Below are 20,826 nucleotides of genomic sequence, written 5' to 3' on the forward strand. Positions count from 1 at the left end.
TAAAAATGACTAAGAAGGGCAATCACAGAAAATAATCAAACCCCAAAGCCCTCAAACCCCTCATCTCTGAGCTTCAGGGACTAACAGAGGTCAGTGTGAGAGTGATTGGTTTTTTGGTGCAGTCTAAATCTGAAACCTGAGCATGTTTATCACTCTTTACTGGATGATGAGCAGCATCCCTTAAGTCAAAAACAGCATCCCCAGACTTAAATGTGCTATCACCAATCTTTTATTTTACCTTAGAATAGGATCACTGTGAAGAGATCTTTTCTTTGCCTTTGAAGGCTAAAATCTTAACTAATTAAGCTACAGTAATAAATGTAAGCTTCAAAGCTAGAAATTAAAAATAATGTAAAAAATTTGTTATAAATAACTGCAACACTCCATGGCTTTACCTACACTTCACATTTTTTTATTTCATTTTCACAGAGAATTATTTAACACCAATGAATTCTGGGCATCCTGAACTGACTTGTGTTCTAAGTCCAGCTGACAGTGAGTAGAAACAATAATATTCAGAATGACAATTTTAAAATAACTTTTGTACTTTTAATGTTGTACCAAAAGGATAGCTGCTGTTATTAATGCCACTGCTTATCAATGCAAACAAACAAACAAGGAGGCTGGACAGCTTCACAGTCTGAAGCAGAGAAATGGGATTTTGTGTTCAGCCCCTGGGTGTAAGTGGGCTGACAAGCGCTGGATTTGTTGTGGTGCAGCAGAGAATATAAAATCCTCTGAGCTGCTAAAATAAAAAAGCAGATTTGGAGAGTTTTTGATTGCAGCTTGTAGTTCAGTGAATATTCAGACATCCTTCCTGGCTGGTTTTGTTATCTCCTTATTGTTTTCAGTGCTTTTAGCACAGCCAAAATACAGAGACTGGGACTCCATCTGCCCAGGAGGTGTGGAACTGCTTCTGAGACACAGGTTACTTGTCTGGGGGGAGCCAGACCTCTCATCTTGATAAGAAAGGCTCTCTATAATTTATCAAGAGCATAAAAGTAGCTAAAGATGTAATGGCACCCCCTGGTACAATTACCCAGCTCAGCCTCACTGGGACACAAGGCACTCAAATGCGACTGTCTCAGCCCAGAAGTGGGGGCACAGTGACAAATTTGGCTCTTTCAGGATGAGAAGGGACATCCATCACCTCACTGCCCTGAATGTAACCTCCTGCTTCAGAAAACACCACGAACAGCAGAAACCCCCTCCACACCAGGCTGTTTAGGATGCTCACAGTGCTTTCAGAGAGTAAGATAAAAGCTTCTGCACAAAAAGAGTGGGAATAATCTCCCCTGCCTTGTGGAATAGAACTAATACTAATGGGCTAAAACCACTGTACATCAAGTTCAGACCAAGCTTCATGAAAAACCAGGAGCTTGGAGAAGTGTGCATTAGATCGCCCAGGGAAGCTGTTGCATCTCTGCCACTCCAGAGCTGTAAGATTAGGACAGAAAACTATTTCTCAGGAAAGACAAGGGTCCTGCCTTGGGCAGGAGCATAGACTGATGACATCCTGAAATTCCCTTCAGATCTATTTTTGCACAGCATTGCTGATGAAACCTAGTTGCTGTTACGGGAATGTAGATAAATGCCTCTTCCAAAATCCTTCCATAATTTCACAGCCTTTTATGAGGGACAGAATCCTGACAAATTGATTCAGTAGATCCCACCTTGTTTCTAGCCAAACTATCCCTAAGCCTGAAAGTCAAATCCTGGAAGTGGTTACCAACCTCCCCACCAGAAAGCGAGCTGACTGTTGCATGGCTATGCCAGGTGTAAATGGAATTAAACTTACATTACTTCTTTTGGGTACATTTTATCAGATTTTTTAAAATAGAGATTGCTCCCATGGATGTCCTTAAATCACCCAAATCCACTTTGCACCTATACAATGCTTGCAGTTTCTCTGTGGGTTTTGCAGGGGTTTATTTTTTGGGGGGGTATTTTTGGCCAAGAGGAGGGGAGGAGGGTCAGGGAATGTCTCTGATACCCTGCATACCTCTGATACCTGGTAAGCTTAGTTATTTTAAAGGTCTGTTGTATTTCAACACCAATCTGTGAAATTCCTTTTTTATTGGCCAGGACTTGAAAAACTGAAATATGAAAAACTGCTGATCCTGAACCAGCTCACACTCACAAGGTTATACTGGTATTTTCAAGCTTTCCTTCAAAACAAGGAGACAAAAAATACAATTGCATAAAATGAGAAAGTGAGGTATGCTTATACCATGATAATTTTAACAACCAGGACTTACATATACTTCAATTATTCACAATAAATTCATTAGATAAAGAGACACCAAAAGCCATTTATTGCAATCTTGTGAAAGTCTTCATGCTCCAGTTATGAAAAATGCTGATCACATTTGACAGCCAGTATTTTCACAGGCACATTTAGTCCTGTTAGTCTCTCCTTAGTCCTTCCTGAAACACAGACCTGTTAGGAAGGTAACTGCACAAAAGACTTCTTTTTCTCCAGTCATCACCCTTGATGTCAAACATTAGATAGAGGCAAAAAAAAAAAGTGCAGATTAGAGAAATTTTCTCCTGTGACCACTCAGGTTTGATGTGCACCTAAAAGGGGTTGACAACTTGGTAGCCATGGGGATGAAAAAAGGCAGAGGTATTAGGAAAAAATGTGAAAGTTTCCATAAGTGAAAACCAAAATTCTGTTTGCAGCCTGGAGTAGGCCTGTGCCACAAGTAAATTAAAATTAAAAAAAGGAGATCATGGGAATGGGTACAGAAAACGTATCAAAGCACTAAGGGCAGATAAGAATCACTGAACAGCAAATGCCTCTTACCTGCTTAGTAACAAAGCAGTTACCTGGTGAACAATTATTTGCCCAGGTGAAAAATGCATGAACTACCTGTGCACCAGGGCAAGCAGCAAGGAATAAGGTGCAAACACAAGGACTAAGTTAAGCACATGTCCAAAAGAACTGCACCTTCACTGGCAACACATAAATATGGAATAACTAAGTGTAAGTCAGTAGATAAATGTATTAAATAAATAGGCATTCCCCCTACCATGACCTGTCACACAGTGGCAAATCCTGAAATTTCCCTAAACCTGCCACTGATGGAAGATGAGCACTTCAAAGGGAAGGCATTATGAGCAGCAGAAGGTTTCACAGCTCACAGAACACCCAGCCATGTCTCTGTGCAGGTGTGCCCTGGAACATCAGCCTGGAGGGGAGCTGACACTGTGCCTTCTGCTCTGCCTCAGTTCTGGCCCTACAGAACTCCTGCCCATCTGCAGGGAATGGGTACATGGCAGCTGGGCTCTCTTTTTTGTTTGCTTTGAGTTTGGGGTTTTGTTTTGGTTTGTTGGAGGGACTCTTTTGTCAGGTTTTGTGTGTGTGTTCTACTGGAAAAAAAAGTTTATTTCTCTAAGATGACACAAATCTTGATGGAAGAACAAATAATTTGCCTGTAAACTACTATTGCAGAGGTTGTTGCAGAGGAAGAAATCACAATTTGCTCAAGGACATCTCAGCAGACATTTCAGCACAGATCAGAATATGTCCTGAAATATTCTTGAATCTGAGCCCATTAAAAATAACCAATCAACTAAACATGGAGAACTTTCCAACTACTAGAATTTTTTTCTTCTCCAGTAGTTGCACAAAATATTGAAAATACTAACAGGCTAATGATAAAGAAACTGTTGGACCTCTGATTCTCTGTTACAACTGGAATTTCCACATTTAAATAAAACATGGTCATAAAAGATATTCCACATTACCACACTATTAAATGTACAGCTACTGAATATTTTTTATGTTGTACTTGTATATGTTTCAGTTTTCTCCTGCTAAATACATGATGCAAAATGAATTTTCCTCTAATAAATTAATGATATTATGAAACCAAATAAAAGTATATGATATTAAAGCAAAAAATACAACAGGAATAGTAAGGTCCTCCAATAATTTAAGAAGATAGGAGTTTTTTTAAAAATTGCATAGAGGTTTTTCCAAAAACATAGGGAATGCAGGCCCTTCAAGGGAATGAAGGGTTCATTCAGTACTACAATATTATGCCTGGACTGCAGCTCATGAGGCCAAATATTAGCAGGAAATGACCTTTTAATATCAGGGAATACACAGAAATAATTTACCGTTGTAAGAAGTAGATATTCTCACAGTATAATTACTTCCAATCAATAAATGGAGAAGCTAAGTTAAAATGACTGTCTAACATAACCTTTATCACAAAAGCCAGTCTGTCTGTGTAAGCTCAGTATTTCAAAGGATGATTTTCTACATGAAAAGTAAATTACTATTTAATGAAAAACATGTTGATTCTCTCAGTATAAAAGCTGAACAAAATAATTAGGCTAACAAATTCCTAGTCAGCAGAGATTGCAGTGTCAGTGACAACAGCATGTGATTAACATCCCTGGACAGGTTCTAAGGGAATGCAAGCAAAAGAACCAAATCTAAGATGGAACACCCACAGTGACAGAAAATTTGAAAAAAACAAAAAAAAATGACAAGGGCATCTTTTCACTAGGAATTGATCTTCATGCAGCCAAGAATCACTGGGCACCATGAGCAATAAACAAATCTTGATACTAAAATGGGGGTCAATATATAAAAACCATTTGGGAGCCCCCATTTGGCAGGGTAGGAGCTGATGCCAGTGTAAGCTTTTGGGAAAAGTGACTGAGAAGAATTCTTTCAGGATGCTGTAAAATGCTCTTTGGGACAAGCACCTGGACTTCTGCTTCCTGAACTTGAGAACTCCCTGAAAACCAGGATACTCATCTTTACCAGTTCTTTTCCTTAGAAAAGGTGAAGACTCTTAAGCAATATCATCTTTTTAACAACTGCAACATCTTAGGATCTTCAGAGCACTTATCAAGCTTTACTATTCTCCCTTTTCTTCAAAAAGTATTTTTAATGAAACAGGGAATTTAAGAGAAAACTTGCTCGATGTGCTGAAGTCCCATATTCTGCTTAAGAGACTCAGGACATAAAAGGTGTCAGGTAAAACAGACAATACAAATGCAAACTTGTATATGACACATCTATCATACAGCAACCTGAGCAAAAATGTTCAAAACCTCCATTCAATTTTCTGTCCAGCTCTTGACAGTTATGAAGTACTTACACACCAAGGTATGATTTGAGCAACATTAAGTATTTGTCAGACATTTTGTCCATAGCCAGAGAGCAGAACAGGAAAAGAGAAAGCAGGGGCTGTTACTGCTGAACAAAATTAATTATGTATTATTACTTTAGGCAATTGCAACGATTCATTTCTATAAAAGCAAATTCAAGTGTAATTTTGTAATTATTGTGTTTTCATTAAAAATATATTTGTAGTGGGTACCTGCTGTATTATTCTCTTTATTCAGTTCTGCTTCACAACAAATCCAGTGTAGCAAACACTTCATTGCAAGATCTGTGGGCCAACAGTCAGACACAACCTTTACATGTGTCCTTCAAATTTCACTGGAAATTCCTTCCTTACAAATGCCAATAAATACAAAATGCAGTACACAGGCTCCAAGGCTGCTGCTCATGGACATTCCTACCTGCAAAGGGAACAGGTGCATCTTTATCCAAAGCAACCAGGGGAGGGTCCAAAATCACAGTGTCGTTGTTCTCAGTTATGATTCCATGGTATGACGTCTCAATCCAGGGTTTGTGTTTGTTCACTGGAAAAGAAAAAAAACATGCCTAATTAATTTGGTCTGTGTTTCATATCCATTCAGCTCATTTTATCTATAAAGAGAAATTATTTAACATACTTTCAATATTAAGCCACTCGAAAGCCACAAACAAAATCCCCACAATAAACATTCAAATACAAAAGAAAATTGACATCCACATTGTACTGCACTGATGAGAAAACCAACACTGGCAGACATCCCTCCAATTAAGACACCAAAATAAAAAGGCAATTTGCAAAATATGTTTAATGTGTTCTCAACTGTTAGCCTAATTAGGAAGGAATTGAAGGAATTACTTTCAGTTGCACAGCCCTGATGCAAGAGAAAGGGCATCCAAAGAAACCCAGCTTGACAAGACAGAAAGCAGAATGGTGGGTGAGAACACTCAACTCTTGGTCACCTTCTCCCTTTGTATTTTTGGAACAATATCTACAATTACTTCTGTGTTCTGAGCATTATAGAGAAAACAAACATCTTACATTTTAATCACTGATAAAAGTCTGCAATTCTTTACAATTTAACCAGGAGATCCGAAGTTTTTCTGGAAAAACCAGTCCTTCAAATTCAGCTGTTGAATATTTTTGGATATCTGGTCTTGAAGCACACAGAAAGATCACAAAAAAAACCCCAAAAAAACAAAACCACAAACTACTTTAAGGAGAGGCTACACCACATCACCAGACTGTCTTATTGCTGAACCTTTTCCATTTACACCATCCATGTCCTATGGACTGGAAAGGATGATGACACAAAATAAAAAGGAAGGGGAAAATACAAGAAGCTTAGCTTTGCTCTGCTTATAAATTGAGGTTTCTTCCTGCAGGCACAATCTGAATGTTATGTCACTGGAACTCTTACATAAGGAATACAATGGTGACAGCCAAATGAATTTCAGCTTGAGAAATGTACTTCCCCAGGCAACAGGGAGCACTGCACCAAGAAATATCTACCCCATTTGCAGCAAACTCAGATGCAAGGTAATTTCTACACCTATTATTTAGCTGTGTGTACCAGGTGCTGAGGAAAATACCTGGTGAGTTAACAGAAATCACCTCAAAGATGGAGAGTTGACACTTAAAGTGAAACAAAATTAAAAAAAAAATTACAAAACCAAACAAAATCCACAGATATAACCCTAAATTCTTCCATGCCTTGTCATCTGTAAAACCCCCCAACATCAATGAGATTCAAATTTCTCCCTTTGTGAAGAAAGCAGCAAAAACCACCAAGACAATGGAGAGGGCTCTGGTCACAGGTAAACGTGGACAATTAACAAATTATTTTTTTCACTGGCTATTTGGGAAAAGCATACAAATACATTTATGGCAAATTGAAGTTCATCCTTTTCCTTTCTTGCTTCTTTGTTTGACCATTAGGAAACTGTGGACGTGGGAAGACTGATCCTTCTAAAGCTGAATTATTTTATATTCTAGCACTAATCTGGGAGCTTTGAGTTCATTTCTGTGTTGCAATAGATCTTCTTCCAGAAGAAAGCATGCTTATCTTCACAGTAGTTGGTTTTGCCCATTTTTTCAATAACTAAGCAACAGAAAGATTAAACTGGGGATGTGTCAGGGAAAGGTGAAATGGAAAACAGGGATCTCAAATCTCTTTATCTTGTAATGACTGTACAGCCAGAGGAGAAATTGGTGAGTTTATGTAATAGATGAAGGCCAAAATCTTGTTGATGTTGAAAAATGAGAAGTGATGGATGCAATTTCAGAGCTTTTTATGGCATTTGGGATTCTGGTCTGCAAGGCAGTTGAGGTATTCTGTATTTGTTATTAGAATAGGTGGACTGCCTGAAACATGCACACTCACAGATGTGCTCCAGTGGCACTCAGGTGTGACTCCCAGGCTCTGAGGGACATAGGCTGCACTGAGCCAAACAGCATCCCTTGCAGGCAGATGCAATTGAGCCATAAGGAAACAGTAAACAGGAACTCATATGAAAAGGAAACTCCTTATGCAACTCAAATTTCAAGCACCAAATGCTTTTCATTACTCCTGATTCTGTTAAAAAAATAATCAATCAAATAAAAAAAAAAAAGAAGAAAAAAGAAAAAAAAAGCACCAAAACTTTCCTCTTACTGATTCCTAGAGAATACTTTTGATGGCACTTTTACTTAAGGAACTCTCAGGATACAGTGAGTGCCTTAGCCTTCTCCAGTTGGTGTCCAATGAGCAGTAACAGCAGTCAAATCAGTGGCAGCAACATCACTCCTTAAATTATATTGGGGGAAGAAATGCACATTACACACAAATGCTACAGTTTAGAACTTAGAGGCTGGTATTGGAAAGAGGAAAAGAACAACAAAGCAAAAGCAAAATGAAATATCAAATTATTTACAAGCTCTTATCTTGGAGATGAGTCTTGGAGAGACATCCCCAAATGTAAAAACTATGGCTATATAAGCTTTGTGTGACCTGTGGTGTGGAAATTTCACAAATAATGGAAAACATCCACGCTCTTTGGAAGCACAAAGCAATTCTTTTACATCAGATCATCTCTCTTCAAATAGTTTCATATTATGAAAATTATTGATCCTTTTACACTGTTTCGGATACTTGCTTTAAAATAAGAAATCTCTAATCCTGAGATAAGCAGCTGGTGTTCTGGCTGGGGGGATTGTTTATATTCTCTCTGGTAAAGGCTAGTAAAATGTTACCACAGAACTAACTGCAAAAACCACTCTACAGGCTTTCATAAAATAATAGATTCTAAAGGAAAAACCTTCACATGTAACATGATCGATGAATACTTTAAGTTTCTTACTCTGAGACAAAAGGACAACTACAAAATATTAGACTGGTTCAAGTCAGTGTTTATCTACAGGTTAACATAGCTCTCAAATCCCTGATATTTTCCTATCCCTACACAGTGTCTTCCAAAGAATTGAATTTTCAAAATTCAAAAGTGTTTTGTCTTGTCTTATTTGAGCTACTGATTCTGCTTTGGGATATGTGAGTCAGATTTTAGGTTTCCAAACACACAGTAATACCACAGTGCATTTATTTAAGCACCACAACAAAAACGTTTTACCATGCTGTCCATTTCAGGCTTCATGAAACTGTATGTTTTACTAGAACAGAAAAACAAAATTCCCATTATTGAAAAATTTCCATAATTTTGATTATATACAGTGCTTATTAGGATATTTTTAAGATTAACATGTATCCTTTTGGGAATTCTTTAAAGTTTTAAATAAGATGAGAATTTTTAATTTAAAATGGAAAAGGCAGGAATGGTTAAAAAATATTTCAGTGCTTCTCAACAATGCTTACAAATTCAAAGTATTCTAAAAAATAAAGGCAAACTACTTCTCTTTGGTTTGCATTTGCTAAAGATGATGGGAGAGATCTATACACAGATTTGTATGTGAAGTTTCAGGAACTAAAAAAAGCAGAGCCAGTTAGGCTCAAATGAGCAAATAAGCTGGATAATCAGCAGGTAAGAGTTATACAAAAAAATCTTTTTCCTCTTAAGGCATAATAAATTGTAGCATGCTGATATTAATTCTAAAACTAGAAAAAAAAGGTTTTGTCTTTCTCACAAAAGATCTTCTCTGGAAGCATTTATTGTCTCCCTTCTCCTTGCATTTGTCTAGCTGGGTAGAAGCTGGAATCAGTCCAAGGCTTGCATGAATTAAAATATATTTAGTTAAGACATAAAGATACCCATGCTGTGGGTTGTTTGTCTTTTTAAAATTTGCCTCCCATTCTATAATTTATTAGTCATTCATAGAAACCCACACTATAAATAATTTATACCATCTAGGATAAGGCAATTGATCTTCCTGTATTACAGCTCGAGGTCAACCCACTGAAATTTGTCTCACAGGGCATTTTCCTGGTGTGTCCCACCCAAGGCTGTGGTCAAAGCCTTGGGATGCAGGGAAAGCAGCGTGCCAGAACAGGGCCCCTCTGTGCTCCCTCCAAGGAAAACCAGCCTCGTGCTTCAGGACTGCTCTGCTCAAAGTCAGGGTAAGGACAACCCCACATGAAACAAAGGGAATACAGAGAAAGGCCCAGATGATGTTCAGAACCCCCAAACCATGCTGACCTTGTCCAGTGTATTCAAGACTGCACAACATGCACAGCATTTCCCAAAGGCAATCACAGGCTGTGCATTAAATCTTCCAAGTCCTAAAGCCAGGATGTCATTAGGATACTGCTGGGAGCCAAGAAAGCAGCCCTTTCTCAGGCTGCTCAAGGACAAGAAATTATAACAATGACTAAACACCTGCTGGAGATGTGATGTTTTGCAGAAAGCATGTTTTCAAAGAGGTGTTGCCTTCTCGGACCAATGAGCCTTTTCCATGTTTTGCACAAACTACCCTATATAAGTGCAGTGTTTCTTTAAATAAAGCCCTCTCTCTTTAGCTTCTCCACTGCACAAAGAACTGTGTTGTGTTATCCTTTCCACCGTTCCTATAGCCAAAATGCAACACCTGGGAGCAACCCAGCTGTGATTTGTCAGTGCAGGAGCATTATAATAACAGGAGTACAATAAGGAGAAAATGTATGAGGCCATAAACTGATCAGCAAAGCCATCTTTTCTCTAAGCTGAGACCGACACTTGTTTGGGCGGGGGGAGAAGGGGAGTGAGTGGGAAGCAGCACGCGCACAAGGGACACACTACAATGGTATTTGCAAAATTCAGATGGTTTCTGACTCAAATCAGTTAGAAAATGTCACTGATCCAAAAATAACACATTATGAAAGAATTGTAAAAGAAAAAAGTGACTATTAGAAGGTTTAATTCCTGACACCAGGGCAGATTCAATATTGTCAGTTGATTTAACTAACAATTTCTAAACTTCAGGCAGCTAAAAACCGAGGTAGCAAATTATAATGGTTAAGAATTGCTTTATGAATCCAAATGTTTTCTTTCTTTGTCTCCTCTAAATAGCACAATGGATTTATTTTCCATTTAATTGTGTTGATAGTATGTTCTCTCATCTCTGGTTTAAAGAGGTTGTCAATTCCAGAAAACCTGGCAGAAGATGTAGACTTTCTTACCACCTCTTTCAGCTCTAAGTCTTTTCATCTGCTAACTTCAATGACCTTCAGCTCAGCCTGCTGGAATCCTGTGTAGGTGTCAAAGGCCTTCCCCTCAGAACCAACCAAGCTGAGGATGCTCAGGCAGCCTTTGAGGGATGCAGGAAATCCCATGAACTCCTGCAGAATGTCAGAGCCTGACCTTCCTGCCCCTTGGACAGCAAGTTCTGCTGCTAGAGCCCTGCTGGGGGATGCTGCACAGCAATTCCCAAGGGATGCAGCTGCCACAGGGATGGCTGCAAGGCACGATCCCCCTGGCTGGGAAAGCCCCCAGACCTGGATACCACTGCCCTGGTGGTCACTCCTCCCTGGGGACACTGCTTTCCTGGGTAAAAACACCACAGTGACACTGCTGGGAGCAGCAATGGCCACAGCTCAGGCTCATTTTTCAGCTCTTTCAAAGGAAATGGCAACTAAAACCATGATTTGTCCATTGTTGAGTTTCTGTGAGCTGCTCTCTGGAGAGCTTTAACAGCCCTGGCTCTGGACCAAGAAGGAGAATCTTGAGAGAGGGTGAGGTCAGAAGATGATCTTGACTACAAGTGTGGCTCAGGCCATGGTCATTTTTTGATAAACAAGTGAGAAGTTCTGAAGTCTCATACCCTTAACAGAAATTCACTGGAGTCTCCACTAGTTCCAGTTTCTGGTAAGTGAAGTATTTCAGAGATTGTGCATGTGTAGCTTTATAGCATAGAGACCTTAATTCCCTCAAGGTATGTTTTGAGATAGAATCCTGGATTTCCAGAATGAGCCAGGAATAGAAACCAAAGACAGCAGCAAAATCCCAAATCTCATAAAGTAGCAGCTAAGAACAAAAATGTTCAGACGACAGGCATATCTGGGGGCTTGGGTCACTAAAGAAATTAGGATTGGAGCTTGAGAAAGAATTTAAGACTTCCTCTGGAAGGCAGAGGAAACAAGGACATGGATAAATGCATTTCTGAGGAAAAAGAAACTAAGAAAAGAGTGGGAACTGGAAATGGCTGTGAAGAAGGAGAAGAAAATAAATGTTTGCATTTTACAGGATTAGATCTTTTTCATCATTAGAAAGAAAAAAAAAACCACTGAGTAGCTCTATCAGAAGCAACTGTGTTTCCCTACCTACAAAAACCCTGAAAACTTTCCAGAAACGTTCAGATATAAAACACATTTTATATGCTTTGCCAAAGACAAATTGTAGAGAAGAAATTTCTTCTCTCCCACACACGTTGTTCTCCCTGTGATGCCACCGCCTGAATTACTGAAATTCCAGTAGTTATGTCCTGGTTTTATTTTTAGATAGACAGCTTTAAACTATAATGCTTTATGTGCTTTTGGATAAAATAATAATGTGAAACTCCTGCCCCAATTAAGGCAATGGGAGTTTTGACACTAAGATCAGTTAAAGCAGAATTTATATGATTTATGATGTGTGATTATGAGATGTGAACTCTTTGGAGAACATTTTAACTGAGCAATACATTATGGGCAGTGCATCTCAGCAACATTAAATTACTCAGTGGAGCTCCTGTGGATGCCTTGGCACGGCTTTGATTGTGCTGCACAGCAGAACCTACTCTGTACCAAACACACTGCACCAAGTTTTCTCCCAAAAACAGATTCTCTGGCCTCTGAAAGAAGGCCTTTCAATAATGACAGCTCCCATCCCATTTTAATATAAAACAAAATTGGTTCTTCTATTAAAAAGGGGGGAATATTTGAAAAGGAAGACTTCTTTTAGTAGCTAAATCTTATTACAAACTGATTTGATCAAAAGCACTGAGTTCCTTGCCTAATAGACTTGATAATATCAGTAATTACTCCATTGCTGGCTATTTCTAAACATACTCTACTTATTCTGACATGTTGAAATGTTTGTACAGCTAGAAATATCCGTAATTCTCTTGTAAATCTGTTTGGGGCTTTTTTGTGAGTAGGTGACAGAAACTTCTTAACACTGACCAAATTAACATTAAACATTTAACAGGAACTTCATGAATGCATTGCTCAACCCAAACTAGTGCTGTTCAGGAAAAAAAAACAATCTAGCTGCAAATTTTGTAGAACTCCACTTACAATACTGAGATGTAAAACTTTCAGCAGCATTTTTTACTTCTGACCCCTATTTCTGAAAAGCACTTTTTGAATTTTCATATGCATCCAGGAATTAGCCTTTACAACCTATCTCATTGCCATCTTTTAGGGCACGGACCACGTAGCTGTGGTCTCTGGGCCTTGAAGTGTCTTTAAGCTTAAAAGTTATTTTAATTAACACAAAAGACTTTTCAAGTTCATCATGTCCTTATAAATTTATCTATTAACAGTTGTCATAAGAAACAGACTTCAGAGAATGAAAACCTGAATTCTGAGCTCCCACAGCTTCCATGCCTCAGCATTCAGAGCAGGAAGCTGCACATGTTCCATATCCAAGAAACAAAACTGGAATTAGGGGATGAGTCACAGCTACCCATGACAGCACTTATTGACGGCATCCTCAGACATGAAAGTTAAACAGTTAAAATCTTGGGGAAAGTATACGATAGTATAAAAACGTTTGCATTGGTATCTCAAGGGCACAAAAAAGTCACAAACAAGGTGTTTTCCCATGTATTTACTTGTAGTCAAAAAGCATTTCACTTATCTTGCTTATCAAAGCTGATCTTCAGTTCAAGAATTCCTAATGAACAGCTTCATTCTCATTTAAAAAGATTTAAAAGCTTGAGATGCCCCATATTTAACCATTCTATAATTTAATTTAACTTTCTTCAATATTTAATAACTCCAGGCTCACTGTATGAAGCTGCCCTGATCTTACACACTTTATCTCTTTTGTTTGGGCTGAAAGTTGTTCAGAACATGGATTTATTTTTCGATTATGAACATTAACAGCAGGAATTTTAAATTAACCTGACACTCATCCTTATTCCTTAAATAAATGAGAATGGAGTGAGCTCTGAAGAGTTCTGTCAGAGCTGACCACAGCTCCCAGCAGTTTCCCTGACTGGGCACCAACACCTTGCAAATACTCCAGATATTTCACATAATGCTGAGGAATACACAGATCTCCAGTGAACATTTTTATCATGATAGTGTGTTTTCACAGGAAGCAAAACAAATCAAATTCAATGGTTGTGCAGAAAAGCAAGAGCAATCCCCTAAGAGCACCAAAGACAGACCTCACTGAGGAGCTGCAGGCCTGCAGGATGCCCTGTTTAACTAAAGAACTAATTTGCATGCGTAATACCCCCCGTACTGCCTGAAATACCAAAACCAGGGGATTCCAACTGCTGCTATTTTTCCCTATGAATGTCTCAATTATGACATCTCTAAAGTGAACATTGCAGCAACTACAGACATTTTAACACTGCCTGAGCAGATTTTCAAAAGCTTTTCAGCACCTTATCATTGAGATTAGCCTGTTTTCCATCATAAAGAGTACCTATAGTTGAAGATTTTAAAAAGTATATAAGGTATCTTAGGTTTTATGCAATTACGTCTCAAGAGTTTCAGCAACACTCTGTACCTGAGAACAGTGTTTTGAAAAATTTTGAAAACCCTTATTCTGAGGCTAAAATAAATGAAAAAATAAATCTTTGAAAATTGTAGCCTTTATAAAATTTCATGCCACAGATTGGAGTGCTATCACAAGTTTAATCTCACTGAAATCCTATGCTCCTACATATAAGCCTACACATTTGGAAATCTTGGGAAATAAGATAAATCCTAATGCCATGGATTTTAAAGGAGTAAATAGTTTCTTTTTTTAAAAAATAAATATTGATTTTCATCTTTTCATTATTTGTTTAAAATTACAGCTTTCCATACAGCAGGGGCTGAAGGATATTGCAGTAGAGAGAAGCTAATCATGTATAGGACAGATATTGCTGCAAATTACCTGTCCTTTACTTCATCCAGCAGATATTGAAAGAAGGTACTAATCTTTTTCCTTCATCTGGCCACCACTCCTTCCAAATAGAACCATGTTTGTTTTGAAATTGTGACTGCACTATAGAAGAGATGCTTTATTCCCTGATGAAAACCAAGGAATTCCAACTCTTTAGGAGGGAATAATAGGAGGAGTGCAAGAAACTGAGAGAGACTGATAAATTCTAGGCATGTTCGTGTGGGTAAAGGCTCATGAGGCTGAAAGGTCAAGGAAATGAAAATGAAAATGCACAGAAATCCAGAGCTGGGAGCATGAGAACCCTTTAGAGTACATATCCTCTGATTGTCTCGCACCATTTGTGCATTAAGGGCAGACCACAGGGGACTGCAGGTGTCATGCTCACTGTTCCACTGCAAGCTACTCACAGGTAGGGTGGCACAGCTCTGTCCCGTGCCAGTCACAGAGTGATCACAACCCGTCCAACAGCCATGGACCAAACCCACAGAAAAAACATGAAGTGTAAAAATAGCTACCAGCAATGCAGGCAGAAAGGCACCACAGAGAAACACAACAGGAAGTCCAGTTGCAAGTATTTATTTTGTGTTCAGGTGTCTCTTAGAAGTCAAAATGTACCTCAAAATAAATCTATTAACTGACTTTCTATCCTCACTCCAAACTTCTCAGCATATGCCTTTAAATGGCATTTTTCACATGCTCCCACAAATGAATAAAACAAAGATTACATAAGTTTTTCTACACCAGTGCACAAGGCAGGTGTCAGTTGATGGTGTTGCCCTTCTCAGGGCCAGCAGAAGGCAGCAGGGCAGTAAGTGACACACAGGCAGGGCACAGGTAGCACTGGAGTGTCCCCTGCTCTGCTGCCATTCAGTGCAGCTCTGTCCATGCTGGTCATTTCAGAGAGACTCTCTGTTACAGTCTCCTGAAGAACAGCAAGTTTTTGGGACAGAGCCCAACTTCTTTTCACTTTCATACAACAGCTCTTATTAGTTTGTGGTCCTGACTGAATCTTCTATACACTCCAAAACAAATAATGATCTGTCTACCCCCCAAAATTCAATGGGAATGTGTGTGTTCCACATTTTAAGAGTCAAGACCTCTGTGTTTCAGCTCTCCAAGGCAGAGAATGCCTTCATTCCATGGGCTCCAGAATCCATATGGTGAACACACCGACACCCTGCTTTTTATAACTACTTTGCATTCTACAGATGTATTCTAGCTAGGCTTTAATTTTTTTCTACTTCATTTGTTTTCTTTTAACAGCTAAGTCTAGACCTAGGAACTGCCTGAAAGAAATATGTTTTTAAGCTTTGATGCTGTTTCTGATTATAAACAGCTCTGACTTAATAACACAATGCTTAATTTAATTGATTTTTATGCACCTACTCATCATCAATGCAGTCGTTATTTTTTTCCAAGGCAATCTTTTCTCTCAGTATATTTTCTACAGATTTAAACCTAAAATTATCACTCATCCTATTTGAATGGTTTATTCTTCCCTCAAAACTCCCTCACCTCTTTTTTTGCATTTCAACCTGAAAATAGGCTCTTATTTTTCTTTCTTCCCTCAACATCCTCAAGTGTCTCCTAATTGCTGAGTGTTTTGAAACATATCAGTCTATTTACATAGAAATTATACTGCCAACAGCCAAGTTTTAAAATGCAGTTCTTAGATTAGCAAGTACTCCTTCCTCATTCCCACTTTATGTATTTAAAAAACATGCTGAGTACAGGTGGAGCTTGGGGTGAAAGTGTGGCACAATTTGCCTGCATTAGCAGTCAGAGTTCCCAGATTTCCAGTCAGAGCTGGACCATGACCTTGCAAATTCTTATCCCCATATGAATCCAATGACAGCACCAAAGTGCTTTTTGTATTTCAGCCTCTTTAGGAATGAGAACACATTATCAAATTCCACAACAACATAAGACAGCTTTCCAACTCTTTTAAATTTTGACTCCAAGGAACCTTCCTGTATAACTGTCCCTCTGATGTTTGCCTGATCATATAAACAGGTGAGAAAGAAGATGTCCAAGCAGAAGAAGGTAAAGCTAGACCTAGAGACCACCTGAATGTGTGGGTTACTTTTCCCCTCCCTCTGGTATTAAACATAACTGAAGCCAGCCTTCTGGAATCTGCACAGCCTTTCATCAGATGCCAAAGCCAGTATCATTCCAAGGTTTCTTTTAGGGTTTCTCCTTCTTCAAAATTTTGTAGTTCCTGCCTGCATTTCTGCCCTCCTCTGGCAATACCAAAATTTAGACTTTTAGACTTGGGGCACACTGTACAGGGGCCCCCACAGGAAACAAAGAACTGGGGCAAGGCTGACCAATCTTCCTGACCATACAAAACCACATGTTAAAACCTCCTCCTCCTCCTCACAGAAAACCTCATCAAGCCTACAGCTGGGTTATCTGTGGGAGGGGATGAGGCAGCAGGTTCTGTGGGATGAGACATTCACCCACTCGTATGGCAACCAAGGGACATCTGCTGCAGTGATTCCTGCTGGGCAGCTGTCCCCAGCAGCAGGCACAGGGATCCAGCAGCTCCTCCCTTCCAGCACAGCCCTGCTGCCAGCCAGGTGACACAGCCTGCCAGGTGACACTGCCTGCCAGGTGACACTGCCAGCCAGGTGACACAGCCTGCCAGGTGACACTGCCCACCAGGTGCCACTGCCAGCCAGGTGACACTGCCTGCCAGGTGACACAGCCTGCCAGGTGACACAGCCTGCCAGGTGACACTGCCCGCCAGGTGCCACTGCCAGCCAGGTGACACTCCCAGCCCTGCTGCCCACCAGGTGCCACTGCCACACTCGCAGCCTGGGAACAGGGCCCTGAGCCCACCAAGGTCACACATGGCTCATGAGGTATGGGCAGCCACTGGGGCTCTGAGAACAAATGAAGGAAAATCAGATGGTGATGGAGAACTGCTGGTCTGACTCCTGATGTGAAACTTCCTGTTGTGTTGCAGGCCAGCAAGCACTCACAAAAGAGTGAAAGAATCCCAGCAGCAGCCAGACAGGAGCTCCTGCCCTCAGGAATGCTCACTGCTGAGGAGGTGACAACTTAGATGTGTTTCCTCTCCAAAAATGAAAATACACATTTGGAGAAAGCATCTGATTTTGAGAAACACTGGAACATTTATATGCAATCAGTACTTCTTCCTCCACAACAGGTGCTATATAATACTGGTATAATTAACTGGTCACAACAGTTTGATATGAGTACTTGCATAAGATACATTCTTTATGTCTATAAATTAATTCAGTTCTGTCTGTCTAATCTCACAAACAGCTAAGCTTCCATTAATTCCATATTAGCATTCTCTGAAAATTAAACAGATCATTTCCTAATTACTGCTGTCTGCTATAAAAAGTTTCCAGGGCTCAGGCCAGTGCAAAAAAACTTGTTTGTCAAACAAAAGGCAGACTGATGGAAGAAAAATGAAATTGCATCTTCTACCCATTTGAGGTTTTTTTTCTTTTAGTTAATTGGTTAAGTCTCATGACTAAATATCAAACACTATTTCCTTCATCACTTGGTCCCTAATTACCAACCACCTCTATGAATTGCTAATATGAATGATTTTGACCCATGACATCTCAGCTTTTGTCCTACAGTACCACAGATGGGACATATTTTATTGCAAATTTCATTTCATGCTTTTTATTGTGAAAGGTATGGAACACTGAACAATAATGATATATTTTACAGTTCATTCATTTCAAACTGATCATTTCATATTCATTACTCCAGTGACAGACATGTCCTGTCAGTTTTACCCCTCATTATGCACATAATATCTGCATTTGAGCAAGCAATAAAATTTTGAAAGGAGATTGCAACCAAGTTTCCATTAAAAAAAAAAAAAAACACCAAAATTCAAAAAAAGCTCTGCTATCTTGTTACATGAACTTTAGGGGCTGCTGTCAAAGAAACAGCTAACTGAAGTCACATTTCTGGTATTTTTTACAACCTGGTTAAAAAAAACAACTAGGTTTGGGCATAAAAATTTACAACTATATAAATCATTCTTATGAAATCTGAAGAAAAGGTTAAAGTTCCTGGATATATTTTCAAGAGTTTAACTTGGACTTTAATTTTTCCTAGTATTTCAGATCTCACCAAAGAATCATTATATTTTGTATTGCAAAAAGTCACCCTGGTGATAGCCAGTGATTACTTGAAAATGTATGTAACATAAAGGAGAACTTTTTTCTGTGCTTCCCAAAGGAACTACTCCAGCCAATTTCTATGTCCCAATTTTAAATAAGAGCTCTCTAGATACTCTGTTTTTGAGGCTCTTTTCATCAGAAATAATTGCTGATAATCAGAATTTCTTCATCCATTGATTACATTGGATATATTCAATGGTATATTCAAAAAATTTGGGTTGCTAATAGAAAATTGTTCTGCTCTTCCTTTTAACATCCCCAAGAAGAGGTTCTGGCTCCAAAATAGAACATTGTAAGAAATATGAAGCTATTTAAATGCAGAAATGACACCATGGTAAGGCAAAAAATAAGTATTTTTCAGTGGTCAACACTGACAGTTGTTTATTGTCTGATTTGGAGAGACCAATGCTTCAAAGGACGATAGAAGGAGTGAATCAAATCATGGTTATAGGCTTTTTAAATTTATTTGCATTTTGCAAACAAATAAAAGTTCTAAAGACCTCACCCTGCATGTATGACCCCCTGTGCAACAGCAAAAAGGTCTGGACCTGTCATATCCTCAGCTGAATGGTACAACATTCACAACTTTTATCTGATCTAAAAGCACACTTGTAACTGCACTGAACCTGTCCTGGATAAAACCCAAAATAAACCCACACAACTCCAGGTTTTTTGTGACTTTGAAACTTCATTCAAGATCCTCACACAGTAACTTGACAATCACACTTAAAAACATTAAAACTGTTCTATGTTAAACTGCAACAAAAAACAGCAGTGTTACTTCAATGTTTGGATCACGCTTGGGAGCCCAGGAAAGTGCCTGCAGCTACATAAATGCAGAGATGACACCCCATAATCACAGAAACATGAATTTAACAAGGCTGACGCAGTCATTTGGCAATTGGCTGTGTTTATATCAGCACATCTTCAGCACTGCTCATCAACCTTTACTGCTACGGCAGAGATTAAAGAGGCAGGGGAGCAAAAAAAAAAACACTTAAAAATCCAGACTAACCTGCTTTTGGAAAAAAAAAAAAAAAAGTCTCTTATGTTATTTGTGTCAGTAATAGAATCCAAATCCAAGCTCAATTAACTAAAGTCACCTGCCTGGCAAGGGTCACAGGCCTGCTCTGGTTCAGCAAGAACAGGCAAAAGGGGCCACTGTGTTTGACTGCTCTCACCTATGGGCAGTCCCCACACACAGAGGAGGAAAAGCTCTGCTGTCAGAAGGGACTTGGCATCCCCTCAAAAGCACCCTCCCTTTCAAAGCAGTCCTTTGAGTGCCTTTACATGGAGGATGCCCCTCAGTCTTCCCCAGCAGCAGCAGCAGCAGCAGCAGCAGCAGCAGCAGCAGCTCTCTGTCCCCATCCCCTGCGGGTCTGACCCGAGCAAGGATGGCACAGGGGGAACAGCAGGGCCCAGATGTGAGAGAGCTGAAAAGGTTCTGCCTTTCATGGCCTGGGAGCCACTGCCCTCCCAAACACACATCACACATGTGAAGAGAGCTGAAAGGCTCTGCCTTTCATGGCCTGGGAGCCACTGCCCTCCCAAACACACATCACACATGTGAGAGAGCTGAAAGGCTCTGCCTTTCATGGCCTGGGAGCCACTGCCCTCCCAAACACACATCACACATGTGAGAGAGCTGAAAGGCTCTGCCTTTCATGGCCTGGGAGCCACTGCCTCTCCCAGACACACATCACACACCGTTATCCCAGTGTGTTTAATGCGTTCATGCATTTTAACGAGATGCAGATAACAGGGAAATGACAAGCAAGCTGCCCTAACAAATGCTGTACATATTTTCATCAGTCTTACCACTGATACTACATTGCACATTTGCATAACGAAGTGTAAGAACACGCAGGCCTTGTGCTTGTATCATTGTGAGGGTCAACAAGGAAAAAAAGTCTCTGAATTTGCTTGGCATGGCCCTTGTTAGTTAAGCAATATCACAAATAAGAGCAATGCTAACCAAATAATCTATCTGCTCCCTCCTAGCTCACACCAGCAACAAGTCCTCCT

The 20,826-nt window shown here is 39.5% G+C and overlaps 1 protein-coding gene across 1 annotated transcript in view; it reads right to left on the minus strand.

Moving 5' to 3' along the window:
- Positions 1-20,826, minus strand: part of CLSTN2 (calsyntenin 2) — a 301,241-nt gene that overhangs the window by 167,351 nt on the left and 113,064 nt on the right. Inside the window, exon 2 of the mRNA XM_056498465.1 lies at positions 5,548-5,670. Coding sequence (XP_056354440.1) covers positions 5,548-5,670 — 123 coding nt within the window. The remainder of the gene's footprint in view (positions 1-5,547; positions 5,671-20,826) is intronic.

The sequence above is a fragment of the Oenanthe melanoleuca genome, chromosome 9 (genome assembly GCF_029582105.1).
Source record: "Oenanthe melanoleuca isolate GR-GAL-2019-014 chromosome 9, OMel1.0, whole genome shotgun sequence".
NCBI lineage: Eukaryota > Metazoa > Chordata > Aves > Passeriformes > Muscicapidae > Oenanthe > Oenanthe melanoleuca.